We start from the raw sequence: 20,614 nt of genomic DNA on the forward strand, positions 1-20,614 counted from the left end.
CTTAACAGTAACAACAGTCCTCTGAAAGCCAGAGGTGAGAACTATAGGAGACATTAATTGTGGCCCTTGGGCTAAGTCCTGAGGATATTAAGAGGTACATGACACAGACTAGTGCTCCAAGGAATTTGTCAGGCAATATATAGAAAGAAACAAACAAAAACACAAATCACCTTGATAAGAAGTAAGGGAGAAAAGAAACAACAAAGATCCCAGGATTGAACTCAGGAATCAGAAAGACAGTGCTTGCTGTACAGACCAAGCTGGAAAGTGGGCTCAGGAGTCTGCTTGAGGTGACAGGTAGCGTGGAAGGGAGAGAGGGACAGCCTGTGGGAAGGATGACTCCAGTTTGAGGCAGGATGAGATGGATGATAGGAAGACATATATGAGGAGCTGTCTATGGCCAGCCAGGGATTAAAGAGCTGGTGAGAGAGAAGCTGAAGACATCAAGAGCTGATGTGTTGAGGTGTTACTGAGAAGGGGAGCAGCCTGAGTCCTGGAAGACATAAACTATAGAGAATAAAAGAAGTGGTGGGTTAGAGATCAAGAAACACATCTTCCCATTTCACAAACTGAGGAGACTGAGGCATGAGGACGCAAAGAACACTCACTGCCTGGACAACAAGGCTGTAAACTTCAGCCAAGAGCCCTAAAGACTCCATGCCTCCCACAAGCTTCCAGCGGCAACCATTAGCAGTACCTGTGTGGCTGGGGTAAGTACTGGCTCAAAGAACTGCAACTTGTTGATTTGCTTCTGCGTCGAGGCCCCGGGACCGTGGCATCTGGGCTGGAGACCTGGTCTGCAGGCTCCTGGGAGCTGTCATCCTGGAGCCAGCACAACACCTTGAGTTGCTCCAGGCTCTTCTGGGCCTCCAGCAACCTCTGCTTCTTGATGATTCTCTCTAGTTGGAACGTGGCTTTTTTCCGCCGGACGTTCCGCTCTGCTGCCCGAAGAGCGTGTCTCCGCAAGAGCTGCAGCTGCACCACCCGCTTCTGGCTTCGGACTAGTGGTGATGGTTGAACCTCAGCATCTGTCTGAAGCCAAGTATTCAGTACCACAGGGGCCTCAAGCTCTTTCTCTTTTACACAGTCTTTCTGTTGCTGTTGTTGCAAGCTGGCCAGCCAGGTCTCTTCTCTGAGCAGCCACTGCTGGTCTAACAACCAAACACAACCAGAGACAATGTCAGCACATCCCTCCCTGCCCCTGGCTGCCTGGCCTTGGACACCTCCAGCCAGGGTTGCCATGTCTACAGTAAAAAGCTAGCCAGGGGAACTGGAGGATAGGGAATACAGGGTCCATAGGGTAAGGGGAGGACTAACCCCAGCCTCAGCATGGCAGAGGGCATGTGCCAGCGCCAGCAGTGAAGCAGGGACAAGTGTGTGCATGAGAAGTGAGGAGGAGGCCCAGGAGCCTGAGGGACAAAAGGGAAGTGAGTTCCCTTATTGTCTCCAGCTCCATGTCCCTGAGAGGATTCCATACTATCACAAAGAAAAGAGAGGAGAGACTACAGAAGGCTGGTGAGTAGGAGAGGGCAGGAAGACAAGGTGAGGCAGACACCTGATGGGTGGGCACCTACTGTCTTCAATCTGCTGGTTGATGCGAGCCTGGTCCAGTTCCAGCTCCTGCTCAGCTTGGATCTGTCCTGCGAGGATTTGCTGCCTCAAACCTTCCACGTAGCACTGCTGCTGGTGAATCTGGGCCCTGTGGGATGTCTCTCCATCCCTCAACTGCGGGTGGGTCTCCTCACACGGCTCCCCCAGCACTTTCCTGTCACAGAAGGGGCCACAGGTCACCCAAGGGAAGTGCAAACCAAGTGCAGGACAAACCAGTGGCAGCCGGAATCCCTCTGAGGGAGCCCTGAATTCAGGGTAGAGAGGGCTTTGAACTTCTGGCAACTACCATCCTCCTGGGCCTTGGGACAAACAGGTACCGTGTCACAGACAGTTCATGATGTCACAGTACAGGATTGGGAGAATGGTCACTAGACTAACCTATTCTTAGAGTTGTAGGTTGTAGGAAACCTACATTTTGTAAGAAACTCACCAGGAAAGTAAAGCAGATTCAAACAACAACAAAACCATGTTAGTTACATTAAGCAGCTTTATCCTACAAATGAGAGAGTAAAAAGGTACTTGTTGACAATCTCCTGGAAATACTAAATAGAACAGAAACCCCAGAAACACTGAAGGATTGGAAATCCTCTGACATGCTCAGAGATAACTGCTGCACCCCAAGATAGGAGCCCCCAACTACCGGGGAGTGCAGGCTCGAGAAGAGAGGGTTTGTATGTACAGAGGACCTGGAGCTGTGGCCTCTACTGTTCTCATTGGAAGACCCAGGAATGGGGCTCAGGAGTTAGAACACAGAAGTGTTTACTGGGGAAATGATAGGTCTGGGATTCCCCTCTGATCCAGGTTAGCCATGAGTTAATAAATTGGATATATTTGAACTTTCCCATCATAAAAAGCTCTGAAATAATTCTAAAGGGTGGTTGTGCTTGATTCCGCCACCTGCTATGATGGTGAGTGAGTCCAATTTCTCCTCTGAAAACTGGCAGCTTCTCCACACCAACTTTCCCTGGGGCCACTCTCAGCTTTTTCTATGAAAGGGCCACACATGCTGTTTCTGTCAGGGTACTTTTATCCATGTTCAGATTTCTAAGGGTGTCAACTGTCTGGGAGCTACCTAGCGGCAGTGGGTAAGAAGTGGCCAGAAGTGCTCAGGATCTGCCTGAGGTGGATAAAAAGCCAGAAGCAGGTCCTCTCACCCAGCTCCAGGACGCAGGACTCTAAGCCTCAGAAGCTCACTCACTGCTCCCCAACTATGGTCCCATCTCAGGCAGAGCAGTGAGCTCTAAGGACTCACTGTTCTTAGGGGAGTTGCCACTTTGTAGAGCACAGGGGCTTCACCTCAGTGAAGGGGTCTGAAAACTACAGCCTGAAGAACTTGGCCGCTGCCTGTTTTTGTAAATCAAGTTGTTTTGGAATACACACATCCGTTCATTTACATAATGCCTAAGATGTGTGCTTTTGTGCAGCCCACAAACCTGAGTCTTGGCATGGCACTGTACGATAAGCACTGGACTACTAATCCAAGGTCAGTGATTCAAACCCTCCACCCTCTCCTCAAAAACTCTATACAGGGTAGCTATGAGCCAGAACTGACAGCACTTAACAACAGCAAATGGGAGTAGTTGCCTCAGGAGGTATGGCCTGCAAAGCCTAAAATGCTATCTAGTCCTTTATAGAAGTTCACTGCCCTTGTGTTAAAAGAAAGTAAGATTTCTTACTACTGTCTTAGGGGGATGGTGATGGATGGATGGATGGATGGGAGAGTGAATCAGTGGATGGGGGCAGAATGGGGCTTTGGTACAACCACAATCTCTTCCCTGGGAAGGTGCCAAGAGGTTGGCTCAACTTGCAATAGGTCCCAGGACCAGGACAGGACAGATAGTTGAGTGTGTTCCTGAGAAAACTTGTGCTGATTGCTGTGGGCAAAAGGCAAACATGCACAGTAGAACCTACAGAAAATGATCACATGTGAGGCCTGGACTAGAAAGCCAGCTCACGCCACACAAATACAAAGAGCAGTGAATGAGAAACTCTTATAAGATGTATCATGCCTGTGTTACTGATCCAAATTTTGTCTGAACACAGAAACCACCAAATTACACAGTGAGCCCACCAGAGGTCTTAGACAAACTCATTAAGACCCACCAGATGCAAGGGATGGGCTGGGAATGGGAATTCCCTGAGATGACTCAAGTCCCCTCTCTGCTGTCTTCTCTCCATCCCTCAGATTTACAATTTGCTTCTCCTTAGAAGAGAGCTCCCACTACCCTTCCTTCTCTGAGGAAAGTGGCAGCTCCCTTCTGCAGACCTTACGCAGTTTCCTTTCTAACAGTGACAGAACCACCAAGGACAAGCTGTCTAGTGTTATCACTGCAGACACAACATATGCACCTCGTCAGACTGAAAACCTCTCCCTTGCTAAACGCCATGAGCCAATCTCTCAGAGAGCAGGTGAAAGAGAACATACTGACCTTATGCTACATGTCTGGGTAGATTACCAAGGACAAGTCTTCAGGTCACTGCCAGCCAAATGACCAGAGTCTCCACCAGGAGACTGTCCTCATCTGTGGTGCTAGCATCCTCCAGTGGCTGTCTGGTCCCCTTGGAGGCAGGACTCCACTGTGCCCCTCCCCCTCCTGTCGCAGCATCTAGTCACTAAAACATCAGAGGAGGTGGCAGAAAGAATGTCTCCCAAGCTCTAGGCATTTAAGGTTAAGCCCCGAAAATTCTCAATGGGAAAATACCAGCAGCACAGACAACAAATGGTTCTCGGGGACAGACTACTCCCTGGATAGACTGCTCACTGCTGTAATAAGAAAAGGGCCGACTGGCTACTTTCCCCTGGCTCTGGGATCAGCTCCAGCTTTGCAGGCACCCCACGAATGTTCCTCCAGATAAACACACAAGGGAAAGCCTGGGACAAGCGGGGGACCTAGGAGCCATCCCCCATCCAAGAGCAGGGTGAGAGGCCCTCCTGGAGGTGCAGCCACAGAACCCAACTGGGAGCCCAGCTGACAACAAGCATTCTCCTCTACTCTGACCCAGTCCCCTCCCCAATTGTTCTTTTGTCCAATCACAGATCTGAACTCCACACCACACCACACCACCACCACCACCAGGGCTGCCACCCAGAGGTGGCAGCTGGGCAGGACCAGCCCACAGGCTCCCAGAGCTGGTGCTGACAGTGGAGGCAGTTGGTGGGCAGGCCTTGGCCCTGAAAGCCCTCTGTGAATGAAAGGGTACATTCTTGGTGTTTTTGAAAGGTCATTTCAGTGCCCTGAGACAGTACTAGGAAGACATAAAAGGCAGAAGACCAATGTTTGCTGGTTGGGTGAGTTGGGTGGGTCAGCTGGGTTCAGATGGAAAGGCAGGAAAGGGAGAGGGAGGCAGCCCCTTCCTGAGAAATGCCTCACAACAAGACCGGTGAGTCCACCACACACACTCACACTCTCAGTCTGCTCACAAGTCACCAGAGAGAGAGTGGTAGGATCTTTATTCTGGAAGTAAGGAAACAGGCATGCACGTTTGGCTGTTTTCTTAAGGTGACATAACTTTTACGTAAGAGAGCCATGATGTAACCACAGCTGTCTCACTCCAATGTGAAATTCTAAACTCTGGGAAAACGAGACTTTTATTTCTCAGTAGAAGCCTTACTTCAACAGGGCCTCCTGTCACGACTTCACTGCAAAAAGGATAAAACAAGTGCTCCAGCCTTAGTCCTGCTGAGTCCCCGTTGTCACTGACACTCTCTACCCTGAATCATCTCTCCCAACATACTCCTCACCTCGAGAATCCTCAGTCCCTCAACACTAAGACCATCTTGCCATAAGCCTTTGTCTGTTTGCACTGTCTGTGGGCCCTCAGCAGCTCTCCTGTGACGACCTGCCTTACACTAATGCACTGTCAGGGTACCTCTGCTCCCTGTATTCAACAACCTGCACTGCCAAGGTCAGACCCAACACTGTCTTTAGCTACCACCAATGCTGTTGGCCTGAAGAAAAAGCAAGTAGATCCCTTTCAGAAACAAGACACCAAAGGTCATCAACTCTCCCAAGAACCCTGTGTTTGAGGTGTTGGACAGCCTTCTAACATCAGTGACCTCACAGGTACTGAACCCTTTGCTGAGATTTTCTATTGTTGTTGCTAAGTGCTATTAAGTCGGTACTCATAGTGACCTGGTGTACAACAGAACAGAACCCAGCTCAGTCCTGGGCCAACCTCACAATCACCGATACGCCTGTGCCCATCACTTCTGCCACTGTGCCAATCTTCTACATTGTTGTTTTTGTGAAGTGCCGTCAAGTCAGGTTCTGACCCATAGTGACCCTGTATAGGGTTTCTGAGGAGCAGCTGGTAAGCTTGCACTGCTGGCCTCGCAGTTCAAACAGCTTTGCAGTCTGGTGCATTAGCACACAGCACCACACCAAGACTCCTATGTTGTTGTTTTTGTTAAGTACTGTGGAGTTGGTTCTAACTCATAGTGATCCTGTACAGGGTTTCCGAGGCTATAAATCTTTCTGGGAGCAGAAAGCCTCATCTTTCTATGTTAAGTTCCCTTGAGTCGATTCTGACCCATAGTGACCCAGTATAGGGTTGCCGAGGAGCAGCTGGTGAACCTGAACTGCCAACTTCACAGTTCACACAACTCTGTAGTCTGACACATTAGCCCACAGCGCCACACCAGGAGAAGAAGCCACTCTGGCTGAGGACAGAACCTGAGAGCTTCTGTGGTGTGATGGATTGCTTTCATTGTCCTTTCTCGCCATGGTCTTTTTGTTGTGGCTTATTGTTGAATCAGTTTCAACTCATAGAGACCCTAAGATTGGTTGGGACTATGCAAACAGTACTTGTGGCCCACCAAGGAAATTGGACAGCTTGCTAATAATGCAAATAAGATAAATGATACTTTTGTGCGGGTTTGTTGTTGTTAAGTGCCGTGGAATCGGTTCTGACCCATAACGACCCTGTATAGGGTTTCCAAGGAGCAGCTGGTGAGCTTGAACCACCGACCTTGCGGTTCCAACCAACTTTGCAGTCTAGCGCATTAACCCACAGCGCCACATCAGAGTAGGCATGATCATGTAAATAAGGTATACAGGAACCCTAATGAGGGGATTTGTCAATTTCACCATGTTGTTAGGCTTAAAAGAAAGCCAATCTCAGAGTAGAGTGGGGACCTCACTATAATCAAAAAAGAGCTGGGGTGGAATGTGTCCTTTGATCCCTGAGACCCTGTACTGGGAACCCCCTAGACTCAGGAGGCAGAGAGCTATCCAACATGGAAAACAGCAAGGGATGGCAGCACAATACAGCAGGAACCAGGAGCCCACAGAGATGGCTGCAGTGGGGCTTGCCCATGCATGGAGTCAAGAGTTGTTAACACTGGCCCAAGAAGACCCCCAGCAGGATATAGTGATAGTGAGGTCCCAGCAGGCTCTGGTGGCAGAGAGCAAGAAGAAACTGTCCTGATTGAGGAACTTCATCCTGAGTTGATTCCAGTCCTGAACTCATAGTATGTGCCACTTAGCTTCTAGAACTTACAGCTTCCTCTGAAATTTTAAAGATAGTTTCCTAATAAACCTCATTTAAAGTACAGCGCATGAGTTCTATGAGACACTGTGACAAATTACCAAACCCACAAACAGGAGGGAGAGCACTGAGTGGAGGCAAAGTAGTTGATGTTAGAGATGATGGGGTGGTGTACCCTTTGGAGATGGTGGACACTTGGGACATCTTAAACCTCTGCCTCATAGGAGCCAGCTTTGTGCTTGCTGATTCTTTTAAGTGAAATTACTCATTATTCACTGTAGCTCTAGGAAGGGGATGCTATGCAGAAATAGATGAAGCATGACAATGGAAATCTGACTCACTGCTTCATAGTCACAATGCAGGTGAAATGGGGATGGATCAGTACCCCATGTTTTCTTATTGCCCCTATCATGTCCCAGCCCCCAAACTCAGCAACAGACAGAGAAACCACGCCAGTTGCTTTCCAAGTCCATTCCTGTCCTTCTTTTCTGGCCTCTTAGTCATATACTGTCTTTAAAAACTCAGAGGGAGTTGTCAGTCCTAGAAGCTAAGTGGCACATACTATGAGTTCACACACAGGATGTAGGGAGGCAAGTTCAGAAGAGTCAAGCATCTCTGTTAACACACTTAAATCTTACTTACAGAGCAAAGTGGCCATAGTTTGATGCACCTTTTACTGATGAAGAAAGGTGAAATACCGACGAGGAAATAAACAAGGGCTAAGACCACTACTCTGACAGTTATAACTGAGCAGCAAGTTTATTATCTTCCAGTCATTTGCCCTAGTCAATCCAGACTAGGCCTCAGTCAGAACTTGGCTGCTAGCCTGACCACCTCTCCATTCAACGTTGGGATGGACTATGAAGCAAACCCAGTAGATTCCCAGCAATAAGAGCAGCTGCTTCTCACCTCTCCTTCCAAAGCAAAGGGCAGCAGCCCAAACGGGAAGCAGTGATGTCTCCATCCAAGTCCAGCCACTCCAAAGAACCACTACCACCAACAGCCTCTCCAGCCTGGGAAGAAGAAAGACAGCACAGCGAAGCTGCCATCATCCTCCATACCTCAACAGAAACAAAGCTTCAGCTTCTCCCCCAAAAAGGAGAAACAAGAAGGCTATTTATTCCTCCTAGAACACAGCCCTGCTCACCTGCCTCCGGCGCCGCAGGATGGCAGCCTCTGCTGGGTGGTTAAATCGGAACTTCTGTGCTTTCCCCAGGGTTATGACTGCCCCTGAAGCACAGAGAAAAATGAGACATCTGAGTATCTATTACTATGTGCAGGGTACAGTTCTGCAAGACAAAGTCTTGGCTTCAACATGCTGATAATTTAGCAGAGTCAACGAGATACACAGCGAGCCTGTTCAGGGGTTCCCAGGCTTTAAATTCTCATGGAAGCAGAAAAGCCTCATCTTTCTCCCATGGAGAGGCTAGAGGGCTCGAACTGCAGGCCTTGTGGCTCACAGGTGCTTATCGTATGGAGCCACCACACTCCCACATAGTAATTGTGTTGTTGTTGTTGTTGTTGTTATGTGACATGGCGTCGGTTCTGACTAATAGCAACCCTGTACAGGGTTTCAAGGCTGCAAATCTTTACGGGAGCAGAAAGTCGCATCTTTCTCCCGCGGAACAGCTGGTAGTTTCAAACTGCTGACTGTGAGATTAGCAGCCCGATTCGTAACCACTATACTACCAGAGCTCCTTGCATGTTAATTAGATGTAAGTAATTTCTCAAGCATATGCTGAATTAATGAAATAAATAGGAAAAATTTAGTTCTCCAAGGCAAAGCAAGATGAGTTTCAGATAGGATGGCCAGGGAAAGCGTCGTTAAAGAGGAAGCATCTAAACTCAGCCTCAAAGGATGGGATTTGAACACATTAATTACAGTAGTTCATAGTGTTTTCTGTTGTCCACAGGGCTGCTATGAGCTGGAGCCCATTCACCAGCACTAACAGTAATATTGTGATAATAATAATGACCTGAGTGCTTACTAAGTACCAAACACACTTTAAGATTATCACATGGATTAACTCATTCAAATCTCACAACAATCTGATGATTATCCCCATTTTACAGATGAAGAAGTTGAGGCTCAGAGACTTTCCCAATGGCCCAGAGATTAACAAACAGAGATACATGTTTCAGAGGGATGTTTTCCACTCTGGGGCTCAGAAAGCGGGGCTTGTTGGTGGGAGGCCCATCTTAGACAATCTTCAGTTCTCTGTGTGCAGAGGCTGGCTGGGCCATCTTTATAGCCTGTCACTCAGCCTGGGGACACACAGAGCGGGAGACAGACTTACCTTGGGTCAGACGGCAGGAGGCAGTGACCTGTCGGCCATTCACCGTGCAGCGGGCCCCCTGGGTGGGCCGCAGAATGACCACGCCACAGGCACTGGTGATGGTGCAGTGGTCTCTCTCGATCCACTGGCCCTGCAGGACTACAGAAGAGGTCCAGATCACTTGGATCAGAGACATTCAAAGCATGCTTTCTATGAGATCAGAACCCAAATCTGGAAAATCTCACAACATGGCAGGTGTGGAAGAGCTACTTACTCCTGATACCTGAATCTTTCCCCTGTGAGGGTCTCCTCCTTATGAGATCCCAGTCCCCAAACTCGGCAACACAAAGAGAAACCAATCCAGTTGCTAATGAAGTCGATTCTGACTCATGGTGATTCCATGTATGTCAGAGCAGAACTGTGTTCTGTAGGGTGTTCAGCGGCTGATTTTTTGGAATTAGATCTCAAAGGCTCTCTTTTGAAGTGACTGTGGGTGGACTTGAACCTCCAACCTTTTGGTTAGCATCATGTAGGGAAGTAGACCCTTAATACTTCAAAGATCCCTTCCTCTCAGAGCACCATGCTATTCCTCTGAAGAAACCTGCCAGGCACAAAGACCAAGTGCCAGACAAGTGCTCTTACCAATATCCTGTTCCTGGGCTGAGTCAATCCTTCCTATTTTTGTTGTCCCCTCCTAAAGAGAAAAGACAAAATCACTTTGATGAGAATAAAAAGTGAGACAGTCCCGCACTCACAGGAAAATCCCCGTCTGAGTGTTGATCACTGTCTTCCACCTCAGCCTTTTCGAAAGCCCCACTTCTCAGTTCTGGTCCAGGCTACTCTGACCCCTTTACCCACTCACTACAACCCAGGAAGCCCCTAAGAAGGAGTAGGCAAAAACTATGTGCCGAAGCAGCAGCATCTCTTTGCAAAGTCCAACCAGCATTGGCACAGTCCTGTCTGTCCTGTTGCCTGAAGTTAAGGTCCACCCCAGCCATCAGCCAGAATTTCTCTAGTCAGTGGAGGTGGGCACACAGGTGCAGCTCTGCCTCAGGGGCTGAGTTAGGCTAGTGTGGCCTGAGTGTAGTCCCATCAGGGTCTAAGAGATAAGCATTTTATGAAGACATCTGGAAGCATGGGATCTTTACCTTTTTGGTTCTCAGATGAAGCTTTAACAGACACTAGATTCTAAGGGTAAAGTACAAATAGGAGAAAAGGTACCATCTGGAGTCAGTAAGGACTGGAAGAGAGTATAAAGAAGAAACTGGAGTTAGTATGAATGAATCACTGGGTTAGAAGAAGAAGACAATGGCTGGCCTTTTGACTACTGGGTTGAGGCCAATCTGCACATGACCACAGGTCTATTTGAAAACGACACCACAACAACAGAAATGCTGAATTTTAGATAAAGATTTACCATTTGTAGAATAGCATTATTGAATAAACCACTCAAAATGATACCAGGAGTTAGGAAGCCAAATGCAAGAATTGTTACTCCCCTTTTATGGAGAAGGGCTTAAGTTGCCTGAGGATCCCCCATACTAAAGAGTTGATGATTAGAATCCAGGACTCTCTGGGTCCTCAGATTCTGCTTTTCCCACGTCACCATGCCGCCTCTCCTGGTGATCAGCCCTCCCACTTGGCTTCACTGTCAGCAGTCAGAGCCGGGAGGTCCCTGAAACTTAAGGAAGGAAAACTCCCAGGCGTAATGAGTGAGGCTCTGCCTGCCTGGTTGCCTCTACCTTATCCCCTGCAGACACACCGGCAGCTTAGACTTTCCTGCTCACACACGGAAACTGTTACCATCGAGTCAGTTTCGAGTCACAGCAACGCTACGCACAACAGAATGAAACACTGCCCGGCCCTGCGCCATCCTCTCCATCACTGTTACACTTGAGCCAACCTCTTTGGGGGTCTTTCCTGTTTTTTTTGCTGACCCTCCACTTCACCAAGCATGATGGTCTTCTCCAGGGACTGGAGTAAATGGGTGCTGGGAACACCATCACAGAATTAGATGGTGGCTCAAAGGAGAGAGGTCAAAGCTCCAGGGACAAGCCCTGATAAGGAGGTATACTGCCCTAAGAGGATAAAGATCACAGCAAATCACACCATGCAGATGTGCTAGATAGAAATTACCAACACCTGTGGTGGCATCCCAAAAAACTAGGCTGAGTGAGCACCTTTGCTTGCTGCCCCTCTGACTCTCATGCAGTTGTACGGATGAAGCACAAACACTCCAAACCGGCCTCCTAATGAACAGCCGAGCACCAACCCGAACCATATCTCCTATCCTTGGCACACAAGCCTGGTGCGGAACCTGACTGTCCAACTGGCCATCATCACTGGATGCAGTACTATTGTCCTGGTCAGACACTTTCCCTTTGAAAAAAACAAATGTCTCCCGGACTGTCTCCTGGTCAGTTTTTCAGTCTCTCGGCAACTACTTACATGGAAGGGTTCTCCCTTCTGGGCTTAAACCCAAACAGCAGGGGAAGGAGGAGTTAGCAGAGGAAAATATGAGATGAACTCCAGGATTATCAGTAATTTGTGCTCCACCCATCTTTCCCTGCTGTCCCCTTCGATCTCCCTGACTGCTTCCCAAGGTGACCCAAAGGAAAACAGTTTCCAGGGTATTGCCAGGGACTAGTTTTGAGTTTGCAGCCAGGTTAGCAAAGTAAACATAATACAGAGACTTGTGCGCCGTTACTATTAATACTATTGCCTAAACCAAGATCTAAACAAATAAAAGGAGGGAGAGGAAGGGTAAACAAAATGCAGAAATTTCAGCATTAGGGCTAGACTGAAACCTTATCTCCCAGGCCCCAGGGAGGGCACAGTGCTGTGCAGTGACTCAGCAGTGAGAATCACATTCCTGTACTTAGGTGACACAACTTCCTCATCGCAGTAATCCTCTGCTAGTCCTGGTGTGGCGCTGTGGGTTAATGCACCAGACTGCAAAGCTGTTTGAACTGCAAGGTTTAAGCTCACCAGCTGCTCCTTGGAAACCCTATACAGGGTGGCTATGGGTCGGAATCGACTCGATGGCACTTAACAACAACAACAACAACAACTAGTACTCTCTCTATGCTCTCCTACTTGGAGTTCTGGTTTCATCTGCTCACTCCACATCTAATCAATGCATCAGATCAATTCTATTCAAACACTGACCATTTTAATCCAGCGGGTCTCTTCCTGATCTCTAACCTCTCCCTGTGGTTGTGGCTAATGGAAGGATCTTTTGGTGTTTAGATCTATCGCTGAGGTTAAGAGCTGAAGGCCATTTCTGCTTGAGGGGTTTACACGGAGGGGCTAGAAAATAAGCTACTTTAAGTCTTTCTGCCTGAAAGTTTCAGTCTCTGATAACTTCCCTGAGGGCTTACCCTAAGAACACAGAACTCCTATACATGAGGGACTCTGCTAACACCTCTCTATCCACACACACAGCAGTGCTGAGAGGATAATTTCTCCAGAGATAACAGCAGCATTTCTTTGCTCTTTTTCAGTGTCAGCTGGGGGCAATTATGAGAATGAAAATTAGGTTTTCAGTGCACTTGGGGATTTTGGCCACGTGACACATGCTTGGCCATCCCTAGGGACTGTTCCCTTTCAGTAAAAGAAGTATATTTGATAAGGACAGGGTATAAGGCTCCCTCTATCATCCATCACCAACTGTCTGAAGGCTTCATTTTGAAATAAGGATCTAGCTTCCAGGTGACCAAGAGTCAGGTTCTTTTTGGAGGACCTTAACGTCACCCTGATGTTTCTAGGCGAATGAATGCAGCTTCTTGTCCCCTTTTCTTGGGGCCCTCCCTCATGCTTTACACTTCGTTCATTCTCCTCTCTTCTTTTCCATGCCACCAAGTGATTGAGAAGGTGTATTTTTTGTTCATTTGGGTGTGGAATGAAGCAGGAAAGTACTGAAGAAAATGGTTCTAGATCTTTAAATTCCCCTTTAGCCTCTGAACAGCGCCTCTGAGCAGCCTGTATTTACAGAGCTTGGGAATGCTATTGGCATTTTGAGATTTGGATTTTATGCTCTCTTGTCCCTCAGGAAGTCATAAATGGAATAAAAGAACTGTTCTTACTTTAAAATGAGGAAATTAAGGCACAAAGAATAAAAGTAAGTTATAGTTACAACAGGAACCACAGCTTAAAAATGAATGCTTGCTCTGATTTCCAGTCCTCTGGCCAGTCTATCCATGGAAAAGTAAAACATAGCACAATTGGTTGGTGAGACCAGTTTCTTGAAAGCAAGCCTCAAAGCAGATCTGTGGCACCTGTTTCAATCAAAAGAAGCGTGATTGCTGCCCCTGGCTTTTCCCTCCTTGAGTTCTGGGCCAGTGCCTCAGGAAGAAGGAAGTCCAGCGACCTCCTCACCTTGAGGTGGTAAAGCACAACACCTGTGCTAAGCACATCTTCCTCTAAGGCCGTCAAGTGTGGCAGACTGGAGTCAATGACCAGCCCTGCCCGCCTCCTGTTGATGTCCACGCTGTAGTGCTCCATGAGGGCCTTCCAGTCACTCCACTTCTGGGTCCAGTCTTCAGTCAGCTGGTCAATCTACAGAGAGAAATGTGGGAGATGATTGTAGACACACAGCATGAGCAGGAGACTAAAGGGTGGAAGCCATCCTGACTTCTCTTGATCTTCTTGTGGTTGTCATCTCTCATGTTCCTCACTGCCACTGCTATTCAAAACCCTTGTACCTCTTCCAAATGTGAAAATGTGAACCACACAGGATTCAAAAGTGCACTGGCTCTCTAGGTTTTCTTCAATAAACAAATGTTACTCTAATAAAGAGAAACCCCCTCGGATAGATGTTACTTTATAACTTTTCTGCAATGAGCAAGTATTGTTTTTATAATTAGGGGAAAACCCATAGATGTTATTTTTTAAAAACGAATTGGGATGTTAGTGAGGCATCTTATGTTTATAGTTTCTCTTTCCCTATGTAATCCATATTTGGGGATCGTTTTATCACCTAACATTTCTTTCCAAAGGTACCATACCTTGAGTTATACATAAACTTGTATATGAGCTCAAAGACCAACAAAGTATCCAGAGAACTCTGCTCAGGAAGAATTAAGGCTAGATGGAGCTGGTCTGGAAGACCATGCATTAACAAAAAAAACAATAATAATAAAACACTGAGTGCTTACTATATGTCAGCAACAGTTTTTAAAAAAATAAATACAAGAGGGCTTCAAAAAGTTAGTGGAAAGATGGAATCGAAAGATAATGGAATTTTTCCACAAATTTTTTGAAACCTCCCTCATATACCAACGTTTAGCTAAGATCACCTTTGGCATGTGACTAGACACTGTTGAAAAGTTGGGTCCTTTTTTCTTCTTTTGGTGAAAATTAATACTAAAGCAGAAAGCTTATCCTGGGAACAGAAGAACTAAGGAAGCTCAAGAAAAGGAATTTGATTTAGGCAAACACTTCTCTCATAAGCAGAATACTTAAGAAAAAAATATTATGCTACGTTTAGGCACAGATATTTTCTGTACTCTACCCAGTGTGGTGCTGTAGGATAAGCACTGGACTGCTAACTTGTGAGGCTGGTGGTTCAAATCCACCATCTGTTCTTCGGAAACCCTCTACAAAGTCACTATGAGTCAGAACCGACATGATGGAACTTAACAACAACAATGAGCACATAAGGAGCTCTGGTGGCACAATGGTTAAGTGCTCAGCTGCTCACTGAAAAGTCAGTGGTTTGAACCTGCCAGTAGGACACATTGAGCTTGTGCTAATGTTGTTGTTGTTGTTAAGTGCCGTCGAGCTAAGGACCCATAGCGACCCTGTACAGGGTTTCCAAGGGTGTAAATCTTTACGAGAGCAGAAAGCCTCATCTTTCTCCTGTGGAGCGGCTGGTAGTTTCGAACCGCTGACCTTAAGGTTACAGCCCAATTCGTAATCACTACGCTACCAGAGCTCCTTATGGTGGTGGCATAATCTGGACAATGATAGCAAGAATGGCTGTACTCTTTCCTGTCTGGCCTTTCTGCTTCCAGTCTTCCCTTCTTCCAAACCAGCCGACATACAACTACCATACTAGTTTCTCTAAACTACTCTCTGTTATGTCACCAACTGTTTCAAGAAACAAGTAATCCTGCTTATGCCATGTTCACACCTCTTACAGTGGTCCTAACCTTGCTCCAATACGCTCTCCAAGCACACCTACTCTATTCGGCGTGGCTTTGTTGGAATGCTTCCACACAGCTTCCCACCAGTGATTTCTCCCAGTTCTATGGCTTTGCGTATGCTAGCCATCCCTGCCCAAAATGCCTTCCTCTTTCTCCCTAACAAGCCCTATCAATCCTTTAAATTTTCTGCCTTCTAACCCCAGCACCTTGATGCCTACTCTGAAAACTACAAGCCACAATTTCTTCTTTCTCTAAACTCCTTTCTTCTAAACCATATAGTTTATCATAGTTATCCATTCTCTTAATGTGTTTCCAATAAGACAGCAAGCCACTTGAGGTAAGGATTTCTTTCAAGCCATTGGAGAGCACGGATTTCTTTGCGTTTCTTACAGGATCACATAGAGCACATATTATCCCATTGCTACTGAATCAATTCTGACTCATAACTACCTCATATGACAGAGTAGAACTGTTCCATAGGGTTTCCAAAGCTGTAATTTTTAAAACAGACTGCTACTTCTTTCTCCTACAGAGTTGGTAGGTTCAAATTGCTAACCTTTAGTTAGCAGCCAAGTGTTTAATATTAGGTAACCAATACAGACATGTTTGGTGATTGTTTTACTAAATGAAAAAGCATCATTTTTCTAGATCATGGTCACTATCCAAAAGGAGTTACCATGAACTCCTGAAAGTACAAAACAGAAAGTCAGAAAGCCTATCACCAGCCCCTGAGGCTTAGTGAAGACAAAAGTTGTCTTTAATGCTGAGAGGGACAGCCCTAGCCAGGAGTAATGGAGAAAGGGCAGACCTGCTTCCAGGGAGACCCCACCTAACACACCCACCTTCAGCTCATTTTGGAGAACCAGTTCCTTCAGATTGTCATCTTTTTCATCATCCAGTGAAGTGAAGTTCCTCTGCAGAAAGAGAGATGTGCTTTGACATTTTACTGGTCTGCCATTCAGGTGGGTCCCACCCTTACTCTTGTGAAGGAAGGTAAAGGAATCTATCTTTAAAATCAGAAATAAATTAGAATCCTAAGTATTTCGACTCACACTGGTACAAGACAGGACAATTCACAGAAAAAATTTTAGGAGGGTCCTGATTCTGTATTTACCCACACATAAAGCAAGGTCAACTCAGGCACATGTCCTTTGGACAACAGCGATGTCATAGGGAGGAGATGCCCAATCCATCAGGAACTACACAGTAATTTAGTTCCCTCCTTTCTGTGCTCCAGCCTCTGCTCCACTACTGGCTCTCAACTGTGTATGAAATGGAGCAGGCCCCAGATCCTATGTTATTGTTGTTGTTAAATACCATCAAGTAGGTTCTGACCCATAATGACCCTGTATAGGGTTTCTGAGGAGCAAATGGTAAGCTTGAACCTCCTTCAAACCGATTTTGCAATCCAGTGCCTTAACCCACAGCACCACCCGAGGACTACAGAGTCTATGTAGAAGAACCAAAAACAACAACCAAACCCACTGCCATCGAGTTCATCCCAACTCACAGCAACCCTGTATAGGGTTTCCAAGGCTACCTATCTTTATAGGAACAGAAAGCCTCATCAATATCCAACCTTATGGTTAGCAGTCCAGTGTTTATCCTGCAGTGCCACCTGGTCTCCTCTGCAGTGGAACAGACCCTCCCAAATTAACTCTTCAGGGGCTTAGGAGGAGACCCCCACTTGAGCATGGAAAAGTTCTGATTGCCTACATACCAGTTCAAAACTCAACAACATGGCTTTCAGTCTTTGGATCTCCTCTCTGAGTTCTCTGATCAGCTTTACATTTGCGTCCTGCAACACAGAGAATTTAGTAAACCACTGACTGGTAACAGGCCCCAGTCTTCCTCCACCTGACTGTGATTTGTATGCAATCAACTTGGAAGAAGTAGATTACTGAGACCTCAAAAGGGTGGTCCGAGGACCAGTTGCATCAACTTCATCAGAGAAGTTGTTAAAAATGGAAATCATCTGGCTCCATCCCAGACCTACTACATCAGAAACTCTGGAAGGTTAGACTCAGAAATCTATGTTTTAACAAGTCCTTCCGGGAATTTTGATATACACTAAAGTGTGAGAATCACTGTCCTATAGTAGAGGGCAAGGCAGGCAGCACAGGGCAGGTCAAGGTACTAAGTGCTAGAAGTTTCTGACTGGTTCATTTCAGTTCTGTCCCCTGCTGAGAATTTGCTTTCCCACCTGATTATCTGACTCAGAATCTACAGTTTAACAAGATCTCCAGGTGACTCTTATAGTTCCCAGGAATCTTTTAAGATGTAGATTTTGATAATGTTATTTCTGGGGTTGCAAAGTGAGAAGCCCTGACTATGACTATACTTAACACCTGCCCTTACATTGCCTTTTGAAAAAAAATCCACAGATGAGCTAGGTACTTTTATATCTTAGTCACCAATGTGTGATCCCTGCCCTGGGATTTTCCACTGAAATTGCCAAAGAGATTAGGAGCGTTTGAAATATTCTCATTATGACTTAGCTTTCAAAACTAATAAATTTCTTAGTCTCCTTTCTTGATCAAAACAGAGTCACTGCAATTTGCACATAAAAAATAAAACAAGCATAAATCAACATAAATTTTAAAATAAGAGCAGCCATAAGTGGCCATCTAAGGTGTGTATGGGAGATAGAAGAGTGATGAAAATTGATACTTGGAACCAACTAGTCCAATGGACTGATGGGACAGGTGAACATCAGTCCCCACAACTCTGAGACCAGAAGTAGATGGTACTCAGCTACCACTATCCACTACTCTGACAGGGAGCGCATTAGAAGGTCCCAGTAGAGTAGGAGGAAACGTACAACAAAACTCCAAATTATAAAGAAGACTAGGCTTACTGGTTAGAAAGAGACTTGAGGAACCCAACACTATAGCTCTCGACCACCATTTAGGTTAAGAACTGAACTCACCCCCGTGACTTAATTTTCAGTCAAGTGGTAGACAGATATACAGGGAGAACGACAACACTAGTAAGGTGTGCTCACCGTGGAATAGTCAATCATTCAAGATCAAAAGGGCATTTACGTAAGGACAAAGTTGAGAAGGGATGGGAAGGTGGGGGGAATAGAAATAGGAGGAAGCAGGATAGCTGTTGTTACATAGAGGGGAGGGAATTTCATTCACTGAGATGAAACAAAATGTGTGATTTGTTAGATATAAAACTGATGATCTGCTCTGAAACCTTCACTCAATTCACAATAAAAAATTTCTAAAAAAGAGCAGCACACACAGAAACTTCTCAATGATCTTTCTTAGAGGGCCTACAGCGCACTAGTGATCTTGAAAGAAACGGCCTTAGACAAGTAGCTAAAATAGTTCATTCATAAAAAGTTACTGAATAAAATCAGTAGAGATGAGAAAAGGGTATGACAATGGGATAAGGAGTTTTCAATGTCTTCATCATTACTGAGAGAAGAAACCTGGCAAGGTGTGGAGACTATAAAATCGAAAGAAATCAATGAGAAAGAAAAATAAAGAGAACTTTGTGTAAGCAGTGCAGAGCAGGAATTTAGATGAGGGTCTCACCTCATTCACTCGGGGCTTGTTGATGATGTTTTTGGCATTGGACGCATATCTCAAGGTGCTCATGGTCTCACTGTAGCTGGTATGTGCAGGAGACACAGCTGAGGTGGGTGGGAAAAGTTAGAAACAAATGGCAAGCCTTTCCAACCCAGCCCCAAACCACTTGCCTAGCTGCTACAGCCCAGGTTTGTAGGAGAGATCCTTGCAGGAATGAAGAACCCTGGGGAGTCAAAGTCCTTTCTCTGAAGCAGATACCAGTCCCAACACAGAAAGAGTTCAGCACTCCACTCACTAGCAACCATGATGGTTTTGGAGTTGCCTCCAAGGCTGTCCTTCAGCAGCCAGGTCAACACAGAGTCCCGATAGGGGATGTAAGACTGCCTCCGGGCAGGTCCCCCTCCACTGCTGGTCCCAGAGTGAGAACCAGGGATCTCACTGTCACCACCATTGCTGGCTGCACTGGTGAGGCTCTGGCAGCTGCTGAATACTTGGGAGTTCTGGGCTTAAAAGATAAACAACAGAACTAGAAGAAAGAAGGAATTCTGAAGCAAGTGTATTCCAAGTACATTCAAACAACCTAACAGTTGGAGAACTATTATGTGGACTTCTGACATGACGAGTTTTACAGTTGTTGGTTTTTTTACTTGCAACTTTTTGAAATGATAATGCTAGGGTGATGGTCACATTATTTGAGGGAGATTCAAAAACTTCATCGGAAAAAAATCCATTCTCTTTTCATTCCACTTTTCCACAAACTTTTGAAGTCCCCTCATACTATCACCTCACAGTCAAATATCAATTTTTCATTGTCCCAAATAAGCTAATCTTAGGAAAAAGAACCTTGTTCCCCTTCCATTTTGACAAAATAAAAAAATCTGCCAGCTGTTTTCCTGAGTCTCCCTCCCACTGCTGTGATCCAGTCACCATCACCATACCTAAGGTAGAGATGACAATTCCCAGAGTCACAAGGGATTTGTTGATATTGGCTCCTTCAGTAATCCGGTCTTTACAGTAACTGGGATCAGCTCTTTCACTATAAAACAACAAAAAAACAAATAAGACATTATCCTTATGATGCTGTTAAAAATACTATCAATCAGGAAATAGTATTAATAATATGTGATGGAATTGGTAATGATATTTCCTTCACAATTTGGGGAAGTTCTGTATCCTGTGATCAACTGCAGTTTGTTATAGCTGCCTATTATAATGTTTGTTATTGTTGTTGTTAAGTGCCATTGAGTCAGTTCCGACCAATAGCGACCCTGTCTAGGGTTTCCGAGAAGCAGCTGGTGAGCTTGAACTGCTGACCTTGCATATAATGTTGAGTGCCTACAATTCACCTAGGTAATATATATGTGATACACAGTTGGCAAAATAGCCTTTGTAATATTGATTCTCAAAATTTGAAGAAAAAGCCACATTGTGATTGGAATATGAACTGTAAATCGTATTTTTCTTATCTACAAAAATTTATTATGTAAAAAATGAATTTTTCTTGCGACTGAATTAAAATGACTGTGATTTTTCATGGTTTTTTTTTTCATGAAAG

The 20,614-nt window shown here is 45.8% G+C and overlaps 1 protein-coding gene across 1 annotated transcript in view; it reads right to left on the reverse strand.

Moving 5' to 3' along the window:
- STARD9 (StAR-related lipid transfer (START) domain containing 9) overlaps nucleotides 1–20,614 on the reverse strand; it is a 114,988-nt gene that overhangs the window by 25,050 nt on the left and 69,324 nt on the right. Inside the window, exons 11-22 of the mRNA XM_006831888.1 lie at nucleotides 19,998–20,095; nucleotides 19,355–19,564; nucleotides 19,066–19,163; nucleotides 17,241–17,318; nucleotides 16,363–16,434; nucleotides 13,752–13,931; nucleotides 10,017–10,068; nucleotides 9,396–9,533; nucleotides 8,246–8,328; nucleotides 8,008–8,111; nucleotides 1,575–1,765; nucleotides 698–1,151 (exon numbers count right to left, since the gene is read on the reverse strand). Of these exons, the coding sequence (XP_006831951.1) occupies nucleotides 698–1,151; nucleotides 1,575–1,765; nucleotides 8,008–8,111; nucleotides 8,246–8,328; nucleotides 9,396–9,533; nucleotides 10,017–10,068; nucleotides 13,752–13,931; nucleotides 16,363–16,434; nucleotides 17,241–17,318; nucleotides 19,066–19,163; nucleotides 19,355–19,564; nucleotides 19,998–20,095 (1,758 nt within the window). The remainder of the gene's footprint in view (nucleotides 1–697; nucleotides 1,152–1,574; nucleotides 1,766–8,007; nucleotides 8,112–8,245; nucleotides 8,329–9,395; nucleotides 9,534–10,016; nucleotides 10,069–13,751; nucleotides 13,932–16,362; nucleotides 16,435–17,240; nucleotides 17,319–19,065; nucleotides 19,164–19,354; nucleotides 19,565–19,997; nucleotides 20,096–20,614) is intronic.

The sequence above is a fragment of the Chrysochloris asiatica genome, unplaced genomic scaffold (genome assembly GCF_000296735.1).
Source record: "Chrysochloris asiatica unplaced genomic scaffold, ChrAsi1.0 scaffold00004, whole genome shotgun sequence".
NCBI classification, from domain to species: Eukaryota; Metazoa; Chordata; class Mammalia; order Afrosoricida; family Chrysochloridae; genus Chrysochloris; species Chrysochloris asiatica.